At 37.3% G+C, this 27,395-nt stretch overlaps 1 protein-coding gene across 4 annotated transcripts in view; it reads right to left on the minus strand.

Annotated features, from left to right (window-relative positions):
• mtus2a (microtubule associated tumor suppressor candidate 2a) overlaps positions 1-27,395 on the minus strand; it is a gene marked incomplete at its 3' end in the record, with an annotated part of 59,436 nt that overhangs the window by 25,041 nt on the left and 7,000 nt on the right. For all 4 annotated transcript variants that reach the window (XM_083568086.1, XM_083568085.1, XM_083568084.1 and 1 more), the window contains exons 2-3: positions 4,489-6,539; positions 3,538-3,808 (exon numbers count right to left, since the gene is read on the minus strand). In XM_083568086.1, the coding sequence (XP_083424212.1) occupies positions 3,538-3,808; positions 4,489-6,294 (2,077 nt within the window). In that variant the 5' untranslated portion in view covers positions 6,295-6,539. The remainder of the gene's footprint in view (positions 1-3,537; positions 3,809-4,488; positions 6,540-27,395) is intronic.

The raw sequence follows: 27,395 nt of genomic DNA on the forward strand, positions 1-27,395 counted from the left end.
TGGGTACTTTTGCCATCTCTGCATTTCACAAGCACAGCATGACATCAATGCACCGAAAAACAATCAAAAAGTAATTTACATAATTAAATTAGATCAGAATATATTTTTACAGAATCTCCCAGACATTGTTAAATATTTAAATCCCTGCCACCAAGATGCTTCTGTGTCGGTCACGGATCACGGAAAGGGAAACAGAGGTGGTCAGATTTATTCATGCACATTAAAAATATTTATTAAAATATACTATTTTTTTTCACATTTTAATTTATATCCTATCAAGCTGTACATGAACAAATTTTTAAGAAAACCAGTAGTTCTATGTGAAATCAGACATTAAGCACCCCCATATAAACAAAATGGCATGATCCGCATTTTATAACACCTCTGCCAAGATTCGAATGTGAGATTGGTAGTCGAATCAGGCTAAAGCATCGAATCTTTGACTATTTGGGGCCATCCCTAGTGCATAAACGTGCATAAATATCTTAAATGCATTAGGTCCCGACATTCTTTTTTGGTTAGTTTGTATAAGCTTCAACATTGTCTGATCCTATGTACAGCAGTTGCTTCGGTTACATTTTCCCCTTCTACAAAGTGCAGAATTTGTTTTTATTGTTCCATCTGATCATCATTGTTTGCTATACTAAAAATCTAGCTTCCTACATACAGCAGATATCTCTAAAACTCCAGCAAAAAGCCCTGGTCTGCATCACCTGAATAATAACCAAATAACTGAATTGTCAGCAATTTTTTTTAACACTTTATAACCTTCTGCATATTTCTTGAGCCCTTTCCACCAGCAAAAGCTGTAAAAGCATGTTCTCGCTCTGGCATGCTCTAAAGGGTGTTAAATATAACAGTGTCAAAAACTGAAGGTCTTCAGAAAACCTGGAGCATAAATTATGTGCCCATGGGTCTTGTATTGGGAGCATGACAGCAGTCTTCAAGCAAACCTCAAGTACCCAAGTGAGCCCCCTCATTGCATCCAAACACCTTGACTTAAGCTTATATCTCACTGTCTTTCTGCGTCTACAGTGGTCTTTTAATATTATTACTTTTATTCTTGACCTAACTCTACAACACTGTGCAAAAATAGTTTAGGTAATGAGTTTTTCCAATGTATATTTTGCTGTTGCCAGTTTTATATTTGTAACTGGTCTGGGGGTTTCTCATAATCTTATCTTATCATACTTCTAATGATGGTATTTAGAAAAGCATCAGAGCAACTAGCACACAGATTTTTTATTTTTTTTTTTTAATTAAACCCTTTATGAACCTCATCATCAGCATATTTAAGGAACAATGGAACTAAATTAGCTGCTGCCACAGTTTTATCTCTAAAAAAGGCCAATCTTCTGACTGAAGAATTCTTGTATGATGGGTGATTTTTTTGTCTACAACTGCAAAATTCAGGATCATAACCATACATCGTAAATGCATCTTAAGATGGAAGGCAATGTATTAAAAGAAATCGCAACACATACAAACATGCGCTATATTCCTAGGGGTGAAGTTATGCCACCTTTCTTAGGAGACGGCTGGCCCTGCATCGGGCAATGATTTGGGGCAGCTGCGAGTATGATCCTCTTCTGACTTTCGGAAATAAATCCTTTCTACTTCTCCCTCCACCGAATCTTGCAACTGGAGTGCTGCATAATGCATTCTGAATGAGCACCTCAAGAGGAGCACAAATCATGGCTTTCTCTCAAGCTGTCTTTAATTTCTATTCTCTGATCCCATAATTTCAAGAAAAACTCTTTGTGAAGAAACTGCATATGTGTGTATGAGGTGCACGCAAACACACACACACACACACACACACACACACACACACACACACACACACACACACACACACACACACACACATCAGGATTTTTAATGAAACTGCAGCTAGTTCTCGCCTTGGAGCAAAAGTTGTGATCATTAAAGATAAATGTGTTCCAGCTTCCTCCCTTAGCCCTCCCACCATCGTTACCCCCCACCACCTCCCTCTGTCTCTCCATAGTCTAGGGGGGAAAACTGATGTCTCATAAACATTCATTTCCAAACCTTGTGTTACATGCATCTGCTTTCCCATCAGAGCAAATTAAAGATTCATAATGCTTTGCTTGATTATTACCTTCTGAAGCAGTTTGACTTTGTGTAGGAGTTTTCAAAGGAAGAAAGAGATCTCCTTCCTTTACTGGGCTAAAAGGTGTTATTTGAATATTTGAAATGTATTTACCGGTAAATGAATGCCGTTTTTGATTATGGAAATTTTAAATTCATTGATATGTCATTAATCTTTAAATTGCATGAATGTATTACTACAAAGCAGCATGTTCTCTGCTTTATCAAATGCCAACTAATGATGAATGAAATGTTTATTATATATATATATATATATATATATATATATATATATATATATATATATATATATATATATATATATAAAAAAAAAGATGTGCTTTCATAATGTGCACTTGCAACTGTAGCATAATTACTGAATTTACTATGTAAAATAGTGCAAAACATATTTTCTCAAGTATTCTGTTTGCTTTTTGCTAAAAAAAATTTAAGTAGGCTAATGACTACCTGGAGGTGTTGTTTAGTTTCTCCATATTACAAATTTCTCTTTTAGTACAATATTTCCAGTACTCTACTTTCAAGCCCTTAGTTTGCCTGAACTGTATTTTCTTTAAACAATTGTGGGTTTCAGAGTGCTGTTCCAAATCATTACACTGCAGCAGGCCAGCAGTACACAGGCACTGCTATTTGATCAATACATAACAGTTAAATCTAACTGGCTAGCAGTAGCTAAAAACAAGTTTTCGTTGACATGTTTTGCTCTTTTATCTACTATTCAGCTTGTTATACAGCCTTAGCTTCTCATTTAACGTGTGCACTCTCAGTTGTGAGATTGATCTGCTTGAAAGAGAACAGAGCAACAAAACCCACATTGCAAAAGGTTTTTCCACGACTACATGTAAAAAAGGCTGCCTCAAGTGATGCTGTAAAAATATTATTTGTTTTGCACCTTACAGACTTGCAGATCCCCTGGTGTACACAGCACAGGAAAAAACCCATCTATCATTTTTTGGTGAAGGCATAATATAATGATATGCACATTATCAACCCCATGGCTCAGTGATATGAAAATGTAAGTTGGAAAAGATGGAGTAGTGTGCTTCTGTCTAATTAGCACCAAAATACATAATAATAATTCAGCTTTTCAATATGCTGGGAAACATATACGCGCAATAAAGGATGCTTCTGTAGCATATAAAAATTCAGCAGCACCTACACTCCACAAAAAACAGCTAAATTCTGTCAGGGGGAACATTCCATCAGAGAACATTTTCTCCCATGGCAACTTAATAATGATTAACTGTCCAGTTAAGTGTTAAAGGGTTCTGCTCTGTATCTCTAACCTTTTCACCTCCAATCTACCACATCTCCACACCAGACTCATGCATTTCTTACGAATTCCCATACATTTTTTGTAGCTTCATTTCTGTTTTTTTCCCAGTAGTAAAATAAAACTGGCATTACCTGAACACTCTGGTGGGCTTTGAGTGGATGGGGTCACTAATGAGGTGGCTTGTGGAGTCACTGATGGGGTCACTGCCTGTACAGGTTGACTGAGAGCTAGAGGTGACTTTTGAGCTGTGAAGATCCTACTCTTAGCAGCAGCAGCAGATTGAGACTTGTTGACAGCACCCACACCAAGCTGGGGTCTTAAGGTTCGAGGAGGTTGTATTAATCCCCCTGTTTCTTGAGTAACTGTCTGGGATTCTGGGAGATCCTTGGCTCCAGAGGAAATCTAAAATGAGGCAAAAGACAAACACAATATTTTTAATGCAGTTGTTTTAAGATGCATGCATTTTTTTATACATTCTAATCAAAAAACAAAATTGTATATGGCTTAAGAACACTAATATGTAATATGCAATACCAGGTAGGTGCCTGATCCCCCTGATACCAGCATTACACAAAATACGAAGCCACTACTATTTTGTCATCTGTTATGAGAAAAACACAACCCTAAGAATTTTCATTGACTGTGGTAAAAGTGGACTGATAAATTGTGCCTATGAACAAAAGGGCAACAATAACTGTAAAAAAAAATATGGCAGGTAATCCTGATTAAAAACAAACAAACAAAAAAAAAAACAATGACGGACGCAATAAACTGAAAACTGTTTCATCTAATGCACAAGCCACTGCTTCTCTTGCTTTTTTCTAAGCACCATCTTTATAGTCATCATAAAATGTGCTTCTTAGTGTCAAGCACTTGCTTAATGTTTACCTTAATAATATAGATTTATTTCTAGTTGCCATAACTATCCAAAGAGTGACAAATGAGTGAAGACATTATAATTTTTTTCAAGCAAGGTGACCTTACAATTCTTAACACTTGCCAATACAAGCTAAAATTGTATAAAATATTTATATTGCATATTTGAATGAATCAACTGGATTGTTGCTGTGGAAATTCCTTACCGCTGCAGGCACATATCTGTTGCCTAGCGAGCCATAAATGTTGTTCGTCCTTCCTATGGCTTTGTTGGGCATAGTATGGCTAGAAGGCTTTGTCCCAGACACTGCTGCTTCAGGAGACATATATCGAACCTTCTGCAACTCCTGTCGATACTTGTCAAACAGGATGTTAGAGGCACTCAGCACTGGAGCACCAGGAGGGTCCTCTGCTGGTGCTTTGGGGGTTGGAGAACTTGTGGAGGTTGAGAGTTTGGTGGGCAGTGAGGAGACTTCATATGCACTATCAGTGGCCTGAGGCTTAATCTGTGGGCTCTTGCGTATATAGGTGATGATTTTAGGTCGAACACTTTTGGGCTTTGGGGGGCACTTGGGTGGAGATGTTGTTGCCGTAGAGCTTTGTTGGGGTACAGGGCTTTGGACATTCATGTTAATTGTGGTTTTGACCGGAGTCCTCAGGCCAGAACCGTACCCTTGAGAAACACCATAACCCAGCTGTGGGCCTCGAGTAGGCACTCTGGATCTCCCAGGAGAATTTGGAGTCTGTCTCTGAGGAGACCCTGTACTTTTAGGAGATGAAATTGTTGAAGGCCTGGTAGGGCTGCTGTATGCTCTGCGGCTCAAAAGACTCTTCCTGTCCAGGGCACTGGCTGTATTCTCAGCTGAACCCTGCCTTCTGAGGATGGTGCCTACCTTGGTAGAAATCTGGCTGGCTTGGATCCCTGAGCCTGAGCTAAGAGACTGGGTATTATTATTGTTAATCTGCACTTGGTCCTTTAGGTCTGGGTGATAGGGGCTGTTATTAGGACCTCTGTCTGAGGAAGGGGAAGGCTGTTCTCCTCTGGGGTTGTCTTTGTATGCAGGATGTCCTGAGTTTAACTTTGGCTCCATTCCTGGAGAGAGTGGACGTACAAGCTGCCTGCAAGAAGGTGGCACTCTTTCAAAGTTTCTCTGGAATTTGGAAGACAGGACATTCTCCTGCGGTTTGTAGCTTTTTTCTGTACTCCAGCACTGCCTGTCTGTCACACAGTCGCCGTTTTCAGTGCTCGATCTACTCTCATGTGTTGGATCCTGAGGCAGAATTGTAAAACTATGAATCTGGTCCCTCTTTCTGGGTTGTTCTTTGCTCTGTGTGGAAAGCATAAGGGATTTATTTGTGGATGGCTGCTGAAACCGGCACTTCTCTGAGGTAGCTTTGCTGGATAGGGAAGAAGGACACTGTGTATTTCCTGCACTTTCAAGAGCGCTGGCCAAGCTCCCACTGAGGTTGCTTACTGTTGAAAAGGTTGGAACGAAGACATTGCTCTCGGAGTTACTACGTGTCTCTCTTAGGATCCTCCTTCCTCCAGACCGAGAGGCAGACGTCCTGAGGTCCAGAGGCTGAGTGCTTTGATCTAAATCTATATCCTCACTGTGGTTGGCATTTTGGTCTGTTTTGCCTATGTCCACATATGTGAGGGCAGAATGTCTTTGACAAAAGTCTTTCTTTGTTCGTTCTTTGCTTGTATCATGATCCCTCACGTCTCTTTCTGTTAGAAAAGCTTCCATCTCCTGACACTCTAACAATTCAAACTCCTCCAGCTCTGGGTCCTCGCTGCGGGCATGTGTGCCCCAAATAATAATCCTTTCCTGAGTGCTGCCTTGTGACAACAGGGGAGGTATTAAACCTTCCCTCTCAGTGTGGTTTTCCTCCATGGGGATTTGGTTAGCATTGGCATCTCCATCAGTATAGACAAAAGACTGCTTATTGTTGTTCTTTATTTCCTTATGCATACTGTCACAAGGGCTCCCTATGTTGTTTTCCGCACTCATGTCACACAAGTACAATGATTTTTCTCAACAGCATCCCACTGCTTTTGGATCCATTAAAGGCTTCATTCTCTTATTGGCTTTTATGTTTAGTATTCAAATCTAATTTCACATATTTTCCATCTTTGTTGGAGGTTGGGGACATTTGTTGGGTCTAAAGTTCTTTTCTTTCATCAGCTGGACATAGTGTTTGATTTTATTACATTTTTAGAATTAATTAGAACCATCACCAACCATTGTGCTTAACCCTGCATGAAGAGAGGGGGGAAGAGAGAGAGAGACAAATAAAATTATAAATACAGTAGCTTATATCTAAATGTATACCCTACATGTATCGATAGCAGATAAATCTATGCTTATTATTTAGTGGTATTTGATTTTCATCCTAAAATTTGCATTCTGAAAATAAAAACATATCATAACAACATATTTAATATTTTGCTATTAACACTGTATTTTGTTCCTTCCTAACAAAACCACACTTTTTCAAAAACAAAATAGTATGTTTTAAGACTATTAAGAATTTTAAGAATTTATTATTATTTTGAATACTTATTTTGTTTCATGCATTATTTTTGAGTTTATCATGAGAAAGAAATTGTGATTTCACCTGTCTATAAAAGTTTTCAAGTCTCGAAGTAAAACAACTCCAAGAATTTAATATATTTTGGGTGCCTATAGATTTGGTGAATGTGCTTAGAACCACACAGAGACCTCAAGGTCACAAGAAGGACAAGCATATTTTTGCTTCAGTAGGCTTTTATGACTTTCTGTCATATTGAATGCACCATATTAAATAAATACAGTGTACAAATATTATTATGTGGAACAATTCTGGGGGTTATTTGTTCAAATTAGCAGAATAATATATTAAGATAATGCAGCAATATAGTAAGTTAGTAAGCCCGATTATTCAAATTCAAGGAAGAGAGTAGAATGACCACACCATCCAGACAATGGACAGCAAAAAGCAATAAAAAATAAGCAAATAACAAACAAAAGTTGAACAAATATTACTCCTACTATACTGCAAGCTAAAAAATTTTATTCTCTTTTTTGCGTTCGGGGAAACACTTCCGCTCCCTGAAAGCAAACACAGAGAGAATGAGGAGGAGCTTCTACCCGCAGGCCATTCGGAGTTTAAACCAGGAAACACCCAGGATCTAAAAAACTGGCCCACTCTCTGCATCATCAGACCTTTTTTCCCTGCACATATCTTACTTTTCGTGCTATGACACTTTAGACACTGGACTCGCACAGCACAGTGCACTTTACATTTTATATTTTTTTCATTTTTTATACCACACCATTCCGCACAAAGACACTTTACACCACACCAGACCGCACACGGACACTTTATGGACAATCAAAAACCATGCTTAAATTGTTTACTGTTGTTTACTGTTTACTGTTTAACTGCACACTGCCATAAGCATTTTTTTGTGTGTATATATATATATATATATATATATATATATATATATATATATATATATATATATATATATATACAGTGGGTACGGAAAGTATTCAGACCCCCTTAAATTTTTCACTCTTTGTTATATTGCAGCCATTTGCTAAAATCATTTAGGTTCATTCTTCTTCCACATGAATGTACACACAGCTCCCCATATTGACAGAAAAACACAGAATTGTTGACATTGTTGCAGATTTATTAAAAAAGAAAAACTGAAATATCACTTGGTCCTAAGTATTCAGACCCTTTGCTCAGTATTTAGTAGAAGCCCCCTTTTGATCTAATACAGCCAGGAGTCTTTTTGGGAAAGATGCAACAAGTCTTTCACACCTGGATTTGGGGATCCTCTGCCATTCCTCCTTGCAGGTCCTCTCCAGTTCTGTCAGGTTGGATGGTAAACGTTGGTGGACAGCCATTTTTAGGTCTCTCCAGAGATGCTCAATTGGGTTTAAGTCAGGGCTCTGGCTGGGCCATTCAAGAACAGTCACGGAGTTGTTGTGAAGCCACTCCTTCGTTATTTTAGCTGTGTGCTTAGGGTCATTGTCTTGTTGGAAGGTAAACCTTCGGCCCAGTCTGAGGTCCAGAGCACTCTGGAGAAGGTTTTTGTCCAGGATATCCCTGTACTTGGCCGCATTCATCTTTCCCCTTGATTGCAACCAGTCGTCCTGTCTCTGCAGCTGAAAAACACCCCCACAGCATGATGCTGCCACCACCATGCTTCACTGTTGGGACTGTATTGGACAGGTGATGAGCAGTGCCTGGTTTTCTCCACACATACCGCTTAGAATTAAGGCCAAAAGGTTCTATTTTGGTCTCATCAGACCAGAGAATCTTATTTCTCACCATCTTGGAGTCCTTCAGGTGTTTTTTAGCAAACTCCATGCGGGCTTTCATGTGTCTTACACTGAGGCTTCCGTCGGCTTCCGTCGGGCCACTCTGCCATAAAGCCCCGACTGGTGGAGGGCTGCAGTGATGGTTGACTTTCTACAACTTTCTCCCATCTCCTGACTGCATCTCTGGAGCTCAGCCACAGTGATCTTTGGGTTCTTCTTTACCTCTCTCACCAAGGCTCTTCTCCCCCGATAGCTCAGTTTGGCCGGACGGCCAGCTCTAGGAAGGGTTCTGGTCGTCCCAAACGTCTTCCATTTGAGGATTACGGAGGCCACTGTGCTCTTAGGAACCTTAAGTGCAGCAGAAATCTTTTTGTAACCTTGGCCAGATCTGTGCCTTGCCACAATTCTGTCTCTGAGCTCTTCAGGCAGTTCCTTTGACCTCATTATTCTCATTTGCTCTGACATGCATTGTGATCTGGAAGGTCTTATATAGACAGGTGTGTGGCTTTCCTAATCAAGTCCAATCAGTATAATCAAACACAGCTGGACTCAAATGAAGGTGTAAAACGATCTCAAGGATGATCAGAAGAAATGGAAAGCACCTGAGTTAAATATATGAGTGTCACAGCAAAGGGTCTGAATACTTAGGACCATGTGATATTTCAGTTTTTCTTTTTTAATAAATCTGCAACAATGTCAACAATTCTGTGTTTTTCTGATAATATGGGGAGCTGTGTGTACATTCATGAGGAAGAAGAATGAACTTAAATGATTTTAGCAAATGGCTGCAATATAACAAAGAGTGAAAAATTTAAGGGGGTCTGAATACTTTCCGTACCCACTGTATATATATATATATATATATATATATATATATATATACAGTGAGGAAAATAAGTATTTGAACACCTGTCTATCAGCTAGAATTCTAATCCTCAAAGACCTGTTAGTCTGCCTTTAAAATGTCCACCTCCACTACATTTATTATCCTAAATTAGATGCACCTGTTTGAGGTCGTTAGCTGCATAAAGACACCTGTCCACCCCATACAATCAGTAAGAATCCAACTACTAACATGGCCAAGACAAAAGAGCTGTCCAAAGACACTAGAGACAAAATTGTACACCTCCACAAGGCTGGAAAGGGCTACGGGGAAATTGCCAAGCAGCTTGGTGAAAAAAGGTCCACTGTTGGAGCAATCATTCGAAAATGGAAGAAGCTAAACATGACTGGCAATCTCCCTCGGACTGGGGCTCCATGCAAGATCTCACCCTGTGGGGTCTCAATGATCCTAAGAAAGGTGAGAAATCAGCCCAGAACTACACGGGAAGAGCTGGTCAATGACCTGAAAAGAGCTGGGACCACCGTTTCCAAGGTTACTGTTGGTAATGCACTAAGACCTCATGGTTTGAAATCATGCATTGCACGGAAGGTTCCCCTGCTTAAACCAGCACATGTCCAGGCACGTCTTAAGTTTGCCAATGACCATTTGGATGATCCAGAGGAGTCATGGGAGAAAGTCATGTGGTCAGATGAGACCAAAATAGAACTTTTGGGTGGTAGCATCATGCTTTGGGGTGTTTTTCTGCACATGGGACAGGGCGACTGCACTGTATTAAGGAGAGGATGACCGGGGCCACGTATTGCGAGATTTTGGGGAACAACCTCCTTCCCTCAGTTAGAGCATTGAAGATGGGTCGAGGCTGGGTCTTCCAACATGACAATGACCCGAAGCACACAGCCAGGATAACCAAGCAGTGGCTCTGTTAGAAGCATATCAAGGTTCTGGCATGGCCTAGCCAGTCTCCAGACCTAAACCCAATAGAGAATCTTTGGAGGGAGCACAAACTCCGTGTTTCTCAGTGACAGGCCAGAAACCTGACTGATCTAGAGAAGATCTGTGTGGAGGAGTGGGCCAAAATCCCTCCTGCAGTGTGTGCAAACCTGGTGAAAAACTACAGGAACCGTTTGACCTCTGTAATTGCAAACAAAGGCTCCTGTACCAAATATTAACATTGACTTTCTCAGGTGTTCAAATACTTATTTGCAGCTGTATCATACAAATAAATAGTTTAAAAATCATACATTGTGATTTCTGGAATTTTTTTTTTAGATTATGTCTCTCACAGTGGACATGCACCTACGATGACAATTTCAGACCCCTCCATGATTTCTAAGTGGGAGAACTTGCAAAATAGCAGAGTGTTCAAATACTTATTTTCCTCACTGTATATACATACATACATATATATATATATATATATATATATATATATATATATATATATATATATATATATATATATATATATATATATATATATATATATATATATATCCATCCTCATATATTCTTATTTTTATATAGTTTTTATACTTTATTTATCTGCCTTGTTTTTATTTATTTAATTTTTTTTCTCCTTTTTCACCCCATTTTAAGCCGGACCGCCGTAAAAAGCATTTCACTGCATGTCGTACCCTGTATGTATGTGTATGTGACAAATAAAATTTTTCCTCCTTTTCTTTTTCTATATTGATAGCTTTAGCTCTAAAACTGAAGGTTTCCTTTTGTTAACGGTTTTTGAACACTTAAAAAGACAGGAATATTAACTATATAATGTACTCATGAGGAATCCTTTGTCTAAGTGTTGATTGCTCATGATAATCTAATGATAGCTATAATTTGAAATAACAAATCGATTATAACCAGAATCCAAATGCTACACTAACTGATGAACAGCCTCAACACACAGCACCTGACTGATGAGACATAATATTGATAGTACATATTGTTATCCTCCTATTGTCCTTCAACTTATGGGAAGTTAAAGGTTTCAGAATTTAGGTCATGTTCTTCTACTATATAAAGCATATAATTATCTCATCTCATATCATCGTCTTGTCTTCCATCTTTATTCTGTGTTATAGTATTTTTCACATTTTGCATCTAATGCATAGGAAAAGTTTATTTCATGGTACACAGAGTAGGAAAGTCCCAACATGCAACAGGTCCCAATCATTATTCCAACATGCTGCAATCTCTACAATAACTCCAACATCCTTCTAACATTCACTATATAATTAAACAATTTCTATAACTTATATTTTCATGAATAAAATCATCACACTAAGCTGAAGTGCAGAATGTCAGAATTCATTTAATAAGTATAATATTTGTGTGCTTGGCAATACAGCTTATTTATCAAGCTAGTTCTTTATGTTAAACTGTCTGAAGCTTAAAAAAATGAGCAGGTGGTGTTTGTGTCTCAGGACACCTGCTGCCAACTTAGGACACAGCAGACATGCCAGGAAAAAAAAGATAAGAAGGAAAAAAGTCTTCCCATTGACATACTGCATCTCTGTTGAAATTAAAAGATCAGTTTGTCATGAAATAAAAACATGGTCAAGCCTTGTCAACTTCTCCACCTGACCTTGAAAGAAAGGCAGATGCTCATTCATGAAGATATTGAATAAATTTGCCTCACATATTCTGGTTTGTTAGAACACCAGGATCAGAGTTTATGGTCAGCCATGATAGGACACCAGAAAGAGATGGATAAGGGACCAAACGGCAACTCATCAGCACAGTGATTCGAATTAATGACCTTTTGATCAATAGGGCAAAACCTTAAATACTGAACCATCAATGCCAAGTATTTTCCTGACTATAGATCACAGAAAAGGTGTGACTGAAAATCAAGTAAGCAATATGGAGAATGAATTAAAAAATGAATTATTTAAAAGCTTGAGCAGATGGAGGGAAGCCAGGGAAAACTAAAAGAAGAAAAAAAAAAGACCAGATTAGGAAAAGCAGCAAAGCATGTGATCTAACAGTCAAAACAGTACATTGGTGTTGATAGATTAAAGAAAATATAGTCTTTAAACATTAAGCGACTCACAAAGGCCTGCAAGAGCAGGTTACCAAAAACAAAAAAAAGGGATTTAATTTCATTTATATGTATGAAAGTAACCGTAAAACCAAATGAACTGAAATAAACTGTTAAAATTCTAGTTGCTTTTTATGCTCATTCATGAAGATATTGATTATATTTGCCTTACATATCCTGGCTTGTTAGAACACCAGGATCAGAGTGCATGCTCAGCCATGATAGGACACCACAAGAAAGGGAATAAGGGAATAACAGAAAACTCGACAGAACAGTGATTTGAATTAATGACCTTCTGATCAATAGGGCAGAACCTTAACTTCTGAACCATCAATGCAAAGTATTTCGTGACTATCGATCCCAGAAAAACCTTACTGATGACTATAAATGAGTTATGTATGCATCAAACTACAACATTGGCTAGCAAAGGTTTATAGTAGTTTAATAAAAATAATTTTGCAATATTCTACAAAAAAAAAAAAAAAAAAACTGAATCCTGGGTTTTTTTTTTTTTCTTCAATCCTTGTGCCTGTAGCATGGTGTCTCTGCACATGAATACGCACATGCTTAGCTTTCTGAAAGAAAGAAAGAAAGAAAGAAAGAAAGAAAGAAAGAAAGAAAGAAAGAAAGAAAGAAAGAAAGAAAGAAAGAAAGAAAGAAAGAAAGAAAGAAAGAAAGAAAGAAGGAAAGAAAATATAAATATACAGGGAAAAGGCCCCAGGTGTGCTAAATTAATCAATAAACCTGTACCTTCTCCCTAAACACCATCCTCCTGTAGGAAACTAAACCACTCCTGCAGCTGTTACAGCTAGTTACACTGCATGCCCAAAAAGCCTGTGATTCTAATTAATGTAAACTAGTTAGAGATTCATATGGCACAAATGCAAAATAAACAAAGTGGGAAAATTCATTACATTTAAGCATGCAATGCAAGATGCATTTATTTGGTTAGGTCTCATATAGTGCACACAAAGCCCTCAAAATATATCACAACCATTGTAGAGAATTTCTAACATCTATTAAACAATCTGAAACACACCCCTAAAGGATCGTTCTGAATCTGAAGTAAGCTGGAGCTTAGCCGAGTCCCTGCTGTGTACAAAACACATCTGCACAGCTTGCAATTACGTCACTACCCTTTGCTTTTCCCACCTTTCATCTTACAATTACACCATCTTTGTCATCCTTCACACTTTTTTTTTACTTTTCACCTCGCCAAAAAAGGAAGCAGACGAGACAGAGATGACGAACGAAACTGAAATAAACTGTTTAAATTCTAGTTGTTTTTTCTAGTATATACAAGAAAATATATACAGTATTCCCTTGTAAAAGTGTATAATCTCATAAAGCCCTTATTAGCCTTATAATGCTAGCATAGTATTGCTTGTTTGACATTGTAATTCTAACACATAAAAAGGCATTTTTCCCCCCTCAATTTTTATATTCATTTAATTTTAAGGGCAACTATGCAATGTTGGTTGCTATGCCGGTGGTTTTCATATGCGAACACAAAAAACCAAAACAAAGTCGATATGAAAATCAATAGCCAGTGAAATATGCAAACAGGATCAATATTCACCATATAAATCACAGTGTGTTGTAATTTACTACACTAAGACATGGCTATAAAAGCAATAAACCAAATACCATTTATTGATCAGAAGCAATTAAAAATGAATCTTAATTTTCTGACATGTTCCATTTTATTGTTTATTGTTTTTTTCGGTGCATGTGACAGGGTTAATCATAGTGATATGAGTAGAGGGAACAGGATATGAAGGAGTCCAGTGATGAGACTGGATATGAGGAAGAGAGTGAGGTTGCTCAGAGTCTTGGCCAGGTTTATAAGCTTGTTTGTGCAGTGGCAGGCGCTCTCTGGCCCTCAATGGAGCTAATTAACCTTAGCCTAAAGTTAGCAACAGAGACCTCCTGGAGCTGAGGTGTTGAGTGCTGTCTGAACTAGTCTTCAGCTCAAGGCTTCACATTTTCCTCTTAACACATCTCATTTATAGCTCTCTCTCTCTTTCTCTCTCTCTCTCTCTCTCTCTCTCTCTCTCTCTCTCTCTCTCTCTCTCTCTCTCTCTCTCTCTCTCTCTTTCTTTTGCTCACATTTCTACTTTTTCTACTAAACTCAAACATAACCATGTATTAGTTTTTTCTAATGCATTGGGGCTCTCTTTTATATTCAAGGAAATACATTACAGGCTGTCTTTTTTATCTTTTTTATACAATTAATTTCCCTGTGGATTTTTTTTAACTAAATTGCCTGTAAGAAGTGGTAGCATTGGAATTGTGATGTATGTTACAATTCAAAGCATACTGATATAGCCAGAGTCAGAATAAAGAGTCTGTCTCGTCTGCACTCATCTGGTTTGGAAGCGTAAGATTAATTCCCAAGTTGACCTAACCTCCACTTAATAATATTAGGAAATTAATAGTGGGCATTTCTCCAAGCAGTTACCCAATCAATCCAATGAGTTCAAGGATATGGTGCTAATTAATAGAAAGCATGAGCGTTCCCAGCATTATTGATGAGCCTTGGTGTTCACCTCCATATTTTTGAGGTCACTTATCCACAGCGCAAGGGTATGCATGGAAATTGAAAGGGCAGTTAAGCTACACTTGTGCAACCAACCTTAATTCAGCAAAACTGATGATAATTGAAGAGACATGTTTTTCTGTCTTGGACTTAGTGTATGCTTGTCAGTCATTGCCAAGAGTGAAATTCTGTAGTAGAGAAACAACTGAGTGAAATACAATAGCAATAAATATTTGGCTCAGTGTGAAAGCATGGTATAATTAGGGAGAATCTGGAATATTGGGCTTCGATTATATTATTTCTGAGTTTAAAAAGAGAAATTAAACTCATCTGAAGAAATTGCAGGAGTTAAAATATGCAGTAATACTGCAAGGATATAAAAATATATTGATATTTCAAGAGACATTTTTAGTTTTGGCATACTAACCTATATTACAGATCTCTTGCCTGTACAAACGGAGTTAAATATAACCAGATAAATTGCACTTTGCAATACAAATGTTTGACTAGAACATAAATTAACTGGTAATTTTTAAATTACATCTGAATTAGAAGGCTGTTTATTTGTATAATAATATTAAATTTTAATACACAATCAAATGTATTACAAAAGTATTTTAAGGTATTTTAGTTTTGAGTAGTTAGCGATTTAAAAAATATCATTTAAAGATTGTGAGTTTGGGGACTGTGGATTTAAAATAATGCTCAGTTTTCTATCTCCATCAAAATGTTCAAAATAGTTAGGTAGCTATTCCAAGGTAATTCTATATAAAATGATTTTTTGTTGTATTTTGAAATTGACAATTGGTTCCCAAAAAGTATAAGAATTTGATGTAAAAAAAAAAAAAAAAAAGGGGATGTATTCCTGGTCTTACATCAAGTTTGGCCCTCAAAATTAGTACAGGTACCATAATTTAAGCGCAAGCAGAGCGAAATCTGCTTGTCTGGGATGATTTCCATATTTTAGGCAAAATAAAATGTCTGTGCACTGTGAGATAGGGTTAGTGAGGAATTAACCAATGTACCACAGTAAAACTAGCCTATGAAAATAGTACAGTACAGCTCTGATCACTTTAGCATAATCTAAAAAAATATATATACTTGACAAAGTTACCTATCTCACATTACAAGCCGTATGCCACAGCCTATGACTGCATAGTCATGGGCAAATTTACTTTGAAGTTAGTGTTCAATCAGGATGAATAATTTCAGTAAGTGCACAAAATTATACACAATTTTAGCAGTGTGTGGGTTTTTTCTGCATAGGCTACATGGCAGCTGACACCAGACTTCATTACTGAGATAAATGCCACTGATCCATGTTTTCAAGTGCTATTCAATCTATGGCCAAGTGGCTGAAGCAAGTATATGCTTGTTGGCAGCTCACAAGCAGCAGATTGTCTCCTCCAACATCATGGCTACAGTATGGCCAGCATGGGTCATAGCTACTGTAGCAAATACTTACATTTTCTAAACATTTTGATTTGAATTAAACTTTATATTCAAACCATGTTGCCTTTAAAGGTCTAACAACATATGCAAAAGGACATGCAAACAACCCTCCACAGTAATTCACCTTAATATTAATTTATTCATCTGCCCCAACCAAATGCTGTGGTTGGAAGTTGCATATATGAGATTTTTGTCACCCTTCTAGCAGGGAACAGTAAATATTTGCATTCTGCATGCTGATACAGGAGAGTGGTTTTTGGGCCAGCTGTTTTTTTTTTTGTATTGAATATCATGTGGGTCAGCTGACTAATAGCAGAATATGCAGATGTGTGGTGATTTTTTTATGCATTTAAAAACTAAACTATTATATTATGTGGTTACAGTTTGGAGAAGAACCACATATGGCTGAAAAATATGGAGTCTCAATACTTTTGACCAGGTAGTGCATGTGTGTAACTGTTAATTGACATGAAAAAATCTGTGGTGAGCAAGAAAACGATATTTTTTATCAGATTAACCCTAAATACAGAACAACATAACATTAATAAACCATCAACCTAGGACATATTACCAAAACAATTACACTAGAATCAGCCATGTTACACAAGTCATCTACATACAATAACTGCATTTTTTTATTTTCTTTTAGCAGCACTGAGTGGCTTTATGATGCAGACAGGGTCTTTATATACAATGAGGTCTTTGAGACTTGAAATACTGTTAAATATGAAAATGATTCCCAGGGAAACACCTTAAGATGTTGATTGCTATGACAACAGGGCGTTTGGGCAAATGCTGGGAAGCTTTTACTCAAAGTTCAAAACCTGGGAGAAGGTTAAAGGCTAGAGTTTAGATTAATAAGAAAAAAATCAATCTGAAAGATTGTAGTTTCAGGCTGCAGCATGACAAAATGCATCGTATATCTACCTTATTAGCTTGTATTTAAGTAAATGCTAATTCTCCTGCTATTTGTCTCTGTTGAATTTATGAGCGCAGCTGTGGATAAAATCGGGGTCTTCTGTAAACATTAAAAACAACTAGCATTAACAATGCAGATTATACATTTGAAATTATAGATTTTTTATTTGGTTTGCTCTGTTACGGTATAAAGACAATTTGTTTAAACAGTTTCTTTCACGGTTCTTGTGGGATCTGTGGTGGCCATAAAATTATAATATAAAATTTATATTATATAAAATTTTCCCCAAAATCACTGGTCACAAATTTTTGTTTGTTCTGGGGATGTCCACAGACTTTCCTAAGCCAATTGTTGCTACTTTTCTACCAACACAATTCCTCTGCAGGTTTCTGGCCTGTGCCATTTCTTAAACCCTTACACAGCAGACGAAACCCACCCTGGTCGTGAAAAAGAAGAATGTTTTTTAAAGCGCAACAAGCTACAACACTAACATTTCCAGTAACTTCTGCAAAAGGAAACAAAATGTAAAGAGATCATAAAAAGGTGTTTAGCAAAAGCAGCAGTGGACTGGACATGTAGTCAAATAGAAACAGAGCTCAAAACCCTTCACATCAGGGTTTATGCATCAAATCTGTGGAAACTCATGCTGGTTTTCTGGGTCGTTCACTCAGCCCAGCACTGGTCAAGGTCTAAAACAAGAAATCAAACCAGTTTACAAGTATTCTCAGCGTCTCTTTCCATTCGGATCGATGCCTAGACAATATCCTTGTAAAGCCACCTGAACTCATACGTCTTATTTAATACTTTTCATAATGCTTGATCTGTGTGTACACTGCGACATCGTTTATTGTCACTTCATCTTACTGATAATTACTGGCATTTAAATTCTCTCATATAAGAATCACAGAAAGCAGAAGACGGAGAAATTAAATTAGTAAAAAAAAGGGTCACCTCTCACTGAGCAAATGAAGCTGTCAATCACATCACCTTTACGGAAAAAAAATTACCCACATATTAAATATGAATGCTGAATTTGGAATGAGCAAGGAGATTTTCTCACATGGCGTGCACACAAAGTGCTATATGGATCATTTGAGTGTTTAGTGGATAGAAGAGAGCTGGAAAAAGATGAGGATATGAGATGAAGAGATAAGATGAGAGGACAGAAGCAGGATCACAATCCAAATCCCTGCAGCTTTTCACTATACACACTGACTGCACAGGAGTGACATTTACCAAAATATCATTATTACAGATAACCCAATGCTCTAGTATACAACATTAACACACTGTAACCTCCATGTTACTGGACTCTAGCATTAATAAAAAAAATATAATTAAACTTATGACTAAATAATACTTAATATGTCCAACACTAAATAGACAAACGCTACATAGAATTTGTGTACTTTTTATGTTTAAGTAGTTTACACTGGTTTAAGTTTAATTCATAATATTGGTATTATACCTATCCTAAAGCCTGTTATGGAAATCATTGCATATGCAGGTTTATATCTCAAAAGCATGTGACAAGTCATAATTTACATTTTAGCATATTGTACACACATTCAATCCATATGATACACTATTCATGCAACATAACAGGTGTTATACCCACAGTAGGTTTACTGTATGCATGATATCCAGCAATGCATTGCAGGGAATTAGGTCAGTAATCCATGCCAAATGGACAGCTGGCTCATTGACAAGGAAATAAATTACACTTGACTTAACGTTGACCATTGTGAGAACAATGTGCTAGAATATTTAAATAGACAATCTATAGATCAGGCAAAAAAATTAATTCTATTCTATTCTATTCTATTCTATTCTATTCTATTCTATTCTATTCTATTCTATTGTGACTCCAAAAAAAAAAAAAGCCAATGACTGAAAAAGCGTACTAGAAAAATATAATAGACAAAAAGGATACCCTATATCATGTTGTAGTTAATAAATGGCAAAAATATTGATTATTATAAAGAATATTATTTATTATATGATTTGATTTACAGATTCACCCATTCTGAACTATTAAATGCAGAACATTTTTCCAATGTACACCCCCCCATTACTTTCCCAAAATATTTATGAACCCTTTCTATTCATCCTGTACTTCCTTACCATTCATTTTTCCAGCTCTTCATGCTACACCGAATGGAATCCATATTGCACAGACACACACACTGACACACACTACTTGAGCCCAATGTCCCGCTCCACTGCACATCACAGAGACCACCACATGCCCCTCCACGTACACACACAATTTCCATAGCAAATATCCAACCTTAATTACCATCTATCCTTTATCTCCTAGTCCTCTATTTTTTCTAACCTGCTTTCATTTTCAATTAGTGAGACCTTCTAATATTATCTGGTTTAATTGCTTTGGGGTACCTCAAACCAAAACACACGAAAGTAGTGCACTTATGCTTACTGAATCACAAATGAAGGGTAGATCAGAGTGTTGGGGGCAGACATGAGGGAGACAAAAAGACTTCATCAGAGCTGATGAAAGCGCAGACTCAGCAGCTGCAGTGCAGATGCACGACACATCGATAAAAAAAAAATAAATAAAAAAAACCTCTAAATCCCTTTTTCGCTCACAGACCAGACACTCCATGACCTCTGGAAACTAAGAACATAAATCTGTGTAAAAAAAATAAAAAAATAAATATAAAATAGAGGATGTAAATGAAAGTGTGGGTGAACAGTAAAGTAATTTACACCCACACTAATGTAGTGAAATATTGAATAAATAATAATAATAATATGTAATGATTAAATATGAGTGCCCACATACTCTAAACACTTTTCTTTTGTCTGTGTGGTTCCAGGAGGCTAGTAAGGAAAAAGTTATTCTTGTATATTCATACGCTATTTAAACAAAAGTCTATTGAACATACTATACAAACAACCCTATTGAACACCTTTGCGATAAATTGAAACAGGCCTCCTCACCTCTCCTACATCAGGGAATGAACACAAATCTCCACATGCGCAATTCAAAATCTAGAGGAACATCTTCCCAGAAGAGTGGAGAGAATTATAAGAGCAAAATGGGACTAAATGTTGAATGCGATTCTCAAAATGCTCACACCATATTTATGACCAGGTGTCCGCAAACTTTTGGCAATGTAGTGTATGAATACCAAGGTAAGCCATGTTTTAAGTATAAGACGATAAAAAAAAAAAAAAAATAGGAATGGAAATATAAAGATGACATGTAACATCAGGGAGAATTTTCTAAAAACATTACAATAGGTCTTTTCCAATGCAAGTACAAATACAAAATTCTTTCCAGCTGAACCAATCTGGCTCTCTGCCATTTCACATCGCTCAAATTAAATCAAGCAAATCAGAAGCTCATCATGTCAGGAATAAGTGGCAAAGCACAGAATATTTGTCACAGCAGAAGAAAGCATCAACAAAAATGCAACAGCTGGAAAAGTGCCGCTGGTCCGTATAACAAGATTTCAGTCCTTAGACCCTGAATGAATCCCTCCTGCTAAGCCCTGTGAGCCTCTTGCTACCAAATCCATCCTCATTATGACACATGTACATCCATTTATCAAGCACATAATCAGTAATGAGTTTATCAGAAAAGGCCATGCTGGTGTGAAGGATACAGAGCACAGTGAGACCTTATTGCTGTGTGACCCCCTAATTCGATTTAGAAAAAATAAACAGAGACTTAGCAAGCAGCATGCACACAGAGGGGTAAATAATATGAAGATGTACTAATACCCCTTATAGTATTAGTAATATAATAATGATAATAAAATAATTCAGTGTTGCATTTAAATGTATGTTTTCTGAAACTATCTTTACTAGAAGGAATTATCTTTACTCACAGAAGGAGTATTAATTACTGATATTGATAGTGTCGTGAAATGCTGGATATGTATTGGTTTAGACGTATTATCCAACATATTTTATGCAGAGAATGACACTAATCACATACAGTGATGACAAGTCATAGATTATCGACATGATAGTTTATGTAACTTGACAGTGGATTGCAAGGGCTTGGTTATAGAAAAGATGGCAATATTAGACAATATTAAAAAGTTTGGAAATGAACATGGAAAACTGGGATGTGAGTTCTCATTAATAATTAACATTATCGTAGATAAAAGACAGGGAAAAAAACAAAAATCACACAGATTACATTCTGTCACTTAGACAGAAAGAATTTTAATGTTGAGCCGAGCTGCACAGTTCTATAAACAGACTTGCATTACTTTCAAATCAATGACTTCAAATTCTACCAAGTCCACACAATAAAGCAAATGAACACATTTTTGCCAGAAAAATATTTTGCACAGGAAGCTTTCGAAGTCCTTATACTACTTCAGACTGTCTTTGTGTAATCTGTGCACTTCTGGCATGTAGGTGCCAATATACAGTGCAAAAACCAGTGCAAACACACAGACAGACCCACACACACACACACACACACACACACACACACACACACACACACACACACACACACACACACACACACACACACACACACACACACACACACACACACACACACACACACCAGCACACTTTCAGGCAATAGGAACGTTGTTGCCTCTGAGTTTTGACACCACTGTACCGGAGACATAATGAACATATAGCACTTGAACACACACACACACACACACACACACACACACACACACACACACACACACACACACACACTCACACACTCTCACACACATGCATGCGCACCCCTCACTTTTCTGCTCAGAGTCATTTTTGTTTTATAATGGTGTTTTCCCAGCTCTGCTCAACGCCCACTGTCTCCTCACTCATGCTTTTATACTGGAATGATGAAGACTCCTCAACACACACACACATTTCTTCAACTATTAAAATCATCAGTATTCTATCTGTCTGTCTGTCTGTCTGTCTGTCTGTCTGTCTGTCTGTCTGTCTGTCGTCCGTCCGCCTGTCCGTCCGTCCGTCCGTCCGTCCGTCTATCTATATATCTGTTTTCTCTCTGCTCCTGCATGAAGAAAGTGATGCACTAATTAATAATAAAATCTCTTTTGGCACACATTGCTGGGACAAAGGCAAAGCCCAGAGCCCTTCCCCCACATCTCCATCTCTCTTTCTCTCTTCTTCTCTCCCTTGCATGTAGAATGTCTCAGGATGGTGCATATAATTTAATACTAAATTCACAGACGGACACTAGCTCACCAGAGTGAGCTGAAGACAGCGCTTTGAATAAATATGCAGTCTATACACTCAAATCATTAATCCTCATTACCTTCTTCCAGAACTGAACCCACCCCCAACTCCCATAATGCATGCCTTCTCCACCTGACGGATGTAATCCTGTCCCCTTTGTGCTGGTGTTTGTTTTTTGTCAATTTTCTCACTACAAGGTTTTTATACACTAGTAAAGTTCTCTGTAACCTCAATCTACACCATATTCATAATATATTTGAGGCTTTCCCTAAAACAGATGGGTCTTCGACAGTATTATGACAGAACACAGCAGATATCTTTGCAAAATCTGACACTGGCTGCCAACTCTCACAGTCCATCAAATGAAACCTAGTGAGAGGGTAGTGTGTCTGTAAGGTTTCTGTCTTGTTTAATCACCTTCAGTAACGGAAAGCTTCCGTGCTTTTAAATGCAATATCTGTCCACCATTATTTATATTAAATGGGCAATTACTAAACTGCCAACCGGCAGTGGCCGAATTTCATTAAATAAGTGCCCCTACATGATGTAATTCCAATGCTAGTACCTGTATATCATACTTGTAAAGTATGTGTAAAGTATAGATGCCTTATTGCAAAACTTACTCCATTACAACAGTCACCATTTTTAATATGACCTGAGTAAAAGTCTTAGACTATCTGATTTTAGCAGTACTAAGTATTTTACTCAGATTGAACATAGGCTAAAAGATGCAGTATAGAGAGAAAGAGATTCAGCTCCAAGGAGAAAAGCACAGAGGTTAAAGATCTCAGTAGTCTGGACATGAACTGGTAAAGAGCATCTAATAACCATCCAGAATTAGTAAGCATTCTCATTTTCACTTCTCTCTCCTCTTCCTCTCCTGCCAAATGCCATAAAGGTGAATGTGAATGTAAATTAATAAATGTATTAATTTGTTTTGTTTTTATAAACAATAGGATCCAAATCCAAAAGCTATTTAGAGGATATGAATTAATGATTAAAGACAAAGGGTGTACATGAACATTATTAGAGTATATGTGTTGCATTTAAAAATGTATTTATCAGACAGGATTAAAATGTTTTAACATCCACATAACAAAATAACTTATTGGTGTAAATTAGATGTTGTTGGTCTAAACTTTGAACGTATATTACAAAAGCTTTTGTCAAACTGTTCTACTTACAGCACACTAATGTCCTTCCCTGACCACCTCTGCTTTTCTTGTTCCTTCTTTTCAATCTCACTTCTTAATTAATCATAGAAGCTTGATAATTATGGTTTCTTATTTGCCATGCTTAGTCGAGGAGAGAAGTCACATCTGCAGAAAAGACCTGCTGCCCTTCTGCACACTGATGCGTTGCTGTACTGTGATGACAGACATTATGGAATTCGGGATGCAGAACAACATCACTAGCTCAATATTGAGAAACAGTTATGAAGGTTCATGTTTCTCACTGAATGTGTATTTAATCGACTGTCCTGCATCACCTCACTCTTGTGTTCATCCTGTTTTGCTTTGTGGGGGTGTTTTTTGTGCACTCAGTGGTCTTTCCATTCTATCTCTTCTATTCAATTTTCAGTGTTGAAAATGTGACAGAAGGCACACTTGTGCCAAACATTTGTATGTACTGTACAATGGCTTTGGAGACTAGTCAGCCTTCTTTACTTTTTGCATACAGTTGTGCTAAGGTACTTCAAAATGAGCTCAGATGCACTTTGAACTCTTGCTTCGATTATCTTGAGATGTCTTTAAAACTTGACTGCAGTCTGTCTGTGGCAAATTTGATTAACTGGATTTATTAAAGTAGAAGGACCTTGGTCATAAAGGTGACCAAAAGCCCAGTGGCTTAGAAATACTCCATCAGTAAATTTGTAATAGGGGGGTTGCTAAATAAATTACTCTGTCTAATACCAACCCTGTAATAAAGCATGGTGGAGGCAGTATAATGTTATACTACTGATACTTAGTGGAAAGATGGGGATACCAGTCAAATTTGATGGAAGGATGAATGTAGCTAAATACAAAAAAAAAAAATCCAGTGCACACATCTTCAGAATAGTGCACATTAAGACTTTTTCAACAAGCACAGCCTAATCCTCAGTGTTGTTGTAATGTCTAATGAAACAGATAAACTCTAATTAAAACATCATAGTGGTTCTTTAGCACTTGGGATGTGGCAACCACCTGAAGTTTACAGTCAAAACAAAACTGGAAGCCAATCAGGTAATATTTCAGGCAATATATGAATGTCCTTAAATGTCTTAAAAGAAGGATGAAAGTAAAAGGATGGGTGAAACAAGCCAAAGAAAGGGTGAAAGAAGAATGGAATAACCAACCCAAACCCACATGTGTGAAGCTTAGATGCTTAAAATAAAAACTATGACACAATAAAACATGCAAGCGTGAAGAGTTCTGATAATAGTAAGTTCATATTGGTGGCTAAAAGACTATTAGAGATATATTAATTATGTTTTAATTGCAATAATAATGACCACATTTAGACACAACTGACACAACTGAGCTGAAAATTAGTGATAAGTATGACCATCTAACTCAAGAAGCAAATAAAATACAGGCTTAGTAGCAAAACATTTGTTCATTTTGGATAAGTACTATCTGAAAGGTGAAAGGTAGAGCTGAGAACACAAGGAGAGGAGAGGAGGAAAGAGGAAAAGTAGATGAGGTGAGAGAAGGTGCAGAAAAAAGAAGGGGAGGAAAAGACAGGAGAGGAGAACAAGCTGCGTAACACGGTACAGCGGTTGTTGAGGAGAATACACATTTCTGTGTCTCTTCAGAGTCTATAAATCCATTTTACATCTTTGAATTGCATTTTATAGAGAAACAAACAACATGTTTTATCACATATATATTTCTGCTATTTAGAATCAGTATTAATACACAATATACTCACGTGTAATTTTCAGTACATTAAACAGCATTACTGTACAACTCTTTTCATATTTAATATACAGCACCAGATACAGTATACAGTACTGACTCAAAACAACTTTTATGAAAGACACCTTAGACTCCAGATATATGCCAGATGTAGATTATATTCTGTACCTGCTATAAAAATGACACTCAGACAGTGACCCTTTAGAGAAGCAGAGTTTTGACTGTTGATGTACGTCCAGTAAACATTTAGATAAAATATCCTTAGTTATTCATATTTACAAGTGTGCTTACTCAAAGAAGATAGAAGAGAGAGAGAGAGAGAGAGAGAGAGAGAGAGAGAGAGAGAGAGAGAGAGAGAGTTTAATAATTTTATTCTAATATCAAATATATAAGACATATCAAATAAAACCAGGATGGTGTGTGGGATTGCATTTTGCAGAACCAAGCTTTCATCATGTGGGTACACTCACAAAATCTGAAACTTCAGCCAGAAAAAAACAGCAATGCAGTTCAAACAACACATGATTGCACTCCAGATGCAACGACAGCATCTATTTTCTCTTAAAACAGCAACCAGAAAGATGATGGAGTCACTGAAACATTGAACTGGCTATTAAAGTAGTACTGGAAGAACAAATGCAGAAAGTCATGATTTATGGACCTGCTTCCTGATTCAAGTTGTATTTAACATAATTCTTTTTATTTTTGCATTAACAAGCATATCAAATATTATGCATCTGTTATACTCTGTGACCAATGGAAGTTCTTATGGTTTGTGATTAGATGCATCTTTACTGATGCATAGAGATGTACCCTGTTGGACATGTGTTTGGGGGGAGGGTTTGGGAAGATACAGTGGGGTAAAAGCCAACTGAAAAGAAAAGCAAAACACCTACACACACAACCAGGGAGCAGTGGAGGATTAGCTTTCTGTGCACACATTAACCTTCATGACAGTGCACGAGGGACTATATAAATATATAGGATATATTTCTCACATATCCGAAGAGTTCAATGAAATGTCCCCCTTCCACTTTAAGAATTTGTTGAAGGTAAAAACATGCTATTTCCATTAAAGACATCTTCATTCTGGTCTGTCAATGTGGGCATCATGCAGTTGATTCTATTTAACTGACAGGTGGATCACAAAGTGAGCAGGAGGCAAAGCCTTTCTAATCTCCTTTAATCGTTCACATAAGTTACTGTGTCCTCTTTGTCTCTATGACCCTCGTCAAACCTTCGGGCTTACCTGTGCTTAGGCTTCTTTTATTTTCAGTTAGTAACCCTTAGGGCAAACTACTGTGCTATGAAATATTGCTCGAGTGAAAAATTAAAGCATTCATTTCTTTCACTGTCCCATATGAGTGTTGGTATGAGGTAAGAGATGTATACGTTTTTGTAATATCCACTCAGGGGCCATATGTGCTACCAGCATTGACAGCAGCTAATAAAAATCCTGGTAATGGAAAAAGTGTTAAAGAAGGTTTTACTGCATCTGCTCACACACAGATAGTACTTGAGAAGGATTTTGCCTTTCATGTACCTCAACTCACACATCCTCAGGTTTGCTGCCAAGTGAAGCCATTTAGGTCTAAGCTAGAATCAGTAGTGGCACTACTGTGGTAATGGTGATGCATAGCGATGTGAAAATGCATTGTAAAAATGAACAATTCCCATCACAGAAATCAGCATTTCGTGTTTAATGCAATTTTTGCAGACCAGAGGTTTCACTTTCTGCAACCCATAGTGTTCGAATATATAGGGAGCATGTTGGTCACATGATCATAATCTGTTTTAGGGAGTCTGCACCATTAACAGGACAGCCATGTCCTGCTGCAGTCTACAAAGCTCGAGAAGGGAGGAAGGACCTGGATTTTAAACTTTGGAACTCTATTTCCAGTTAC

This window comes from Silurus aristotelis (assembly GCF_946808225.1).
Source record: "Silurus aristotelis genome assembly, chromosome: 18".
Classification (NCBI taxonomy): domain Eukaryota; kingdom Metazoa; phylum Chordata; class Actinopteri; order Siluriformes; family Siluridae; genus Silurus; species Silurus aristotelis.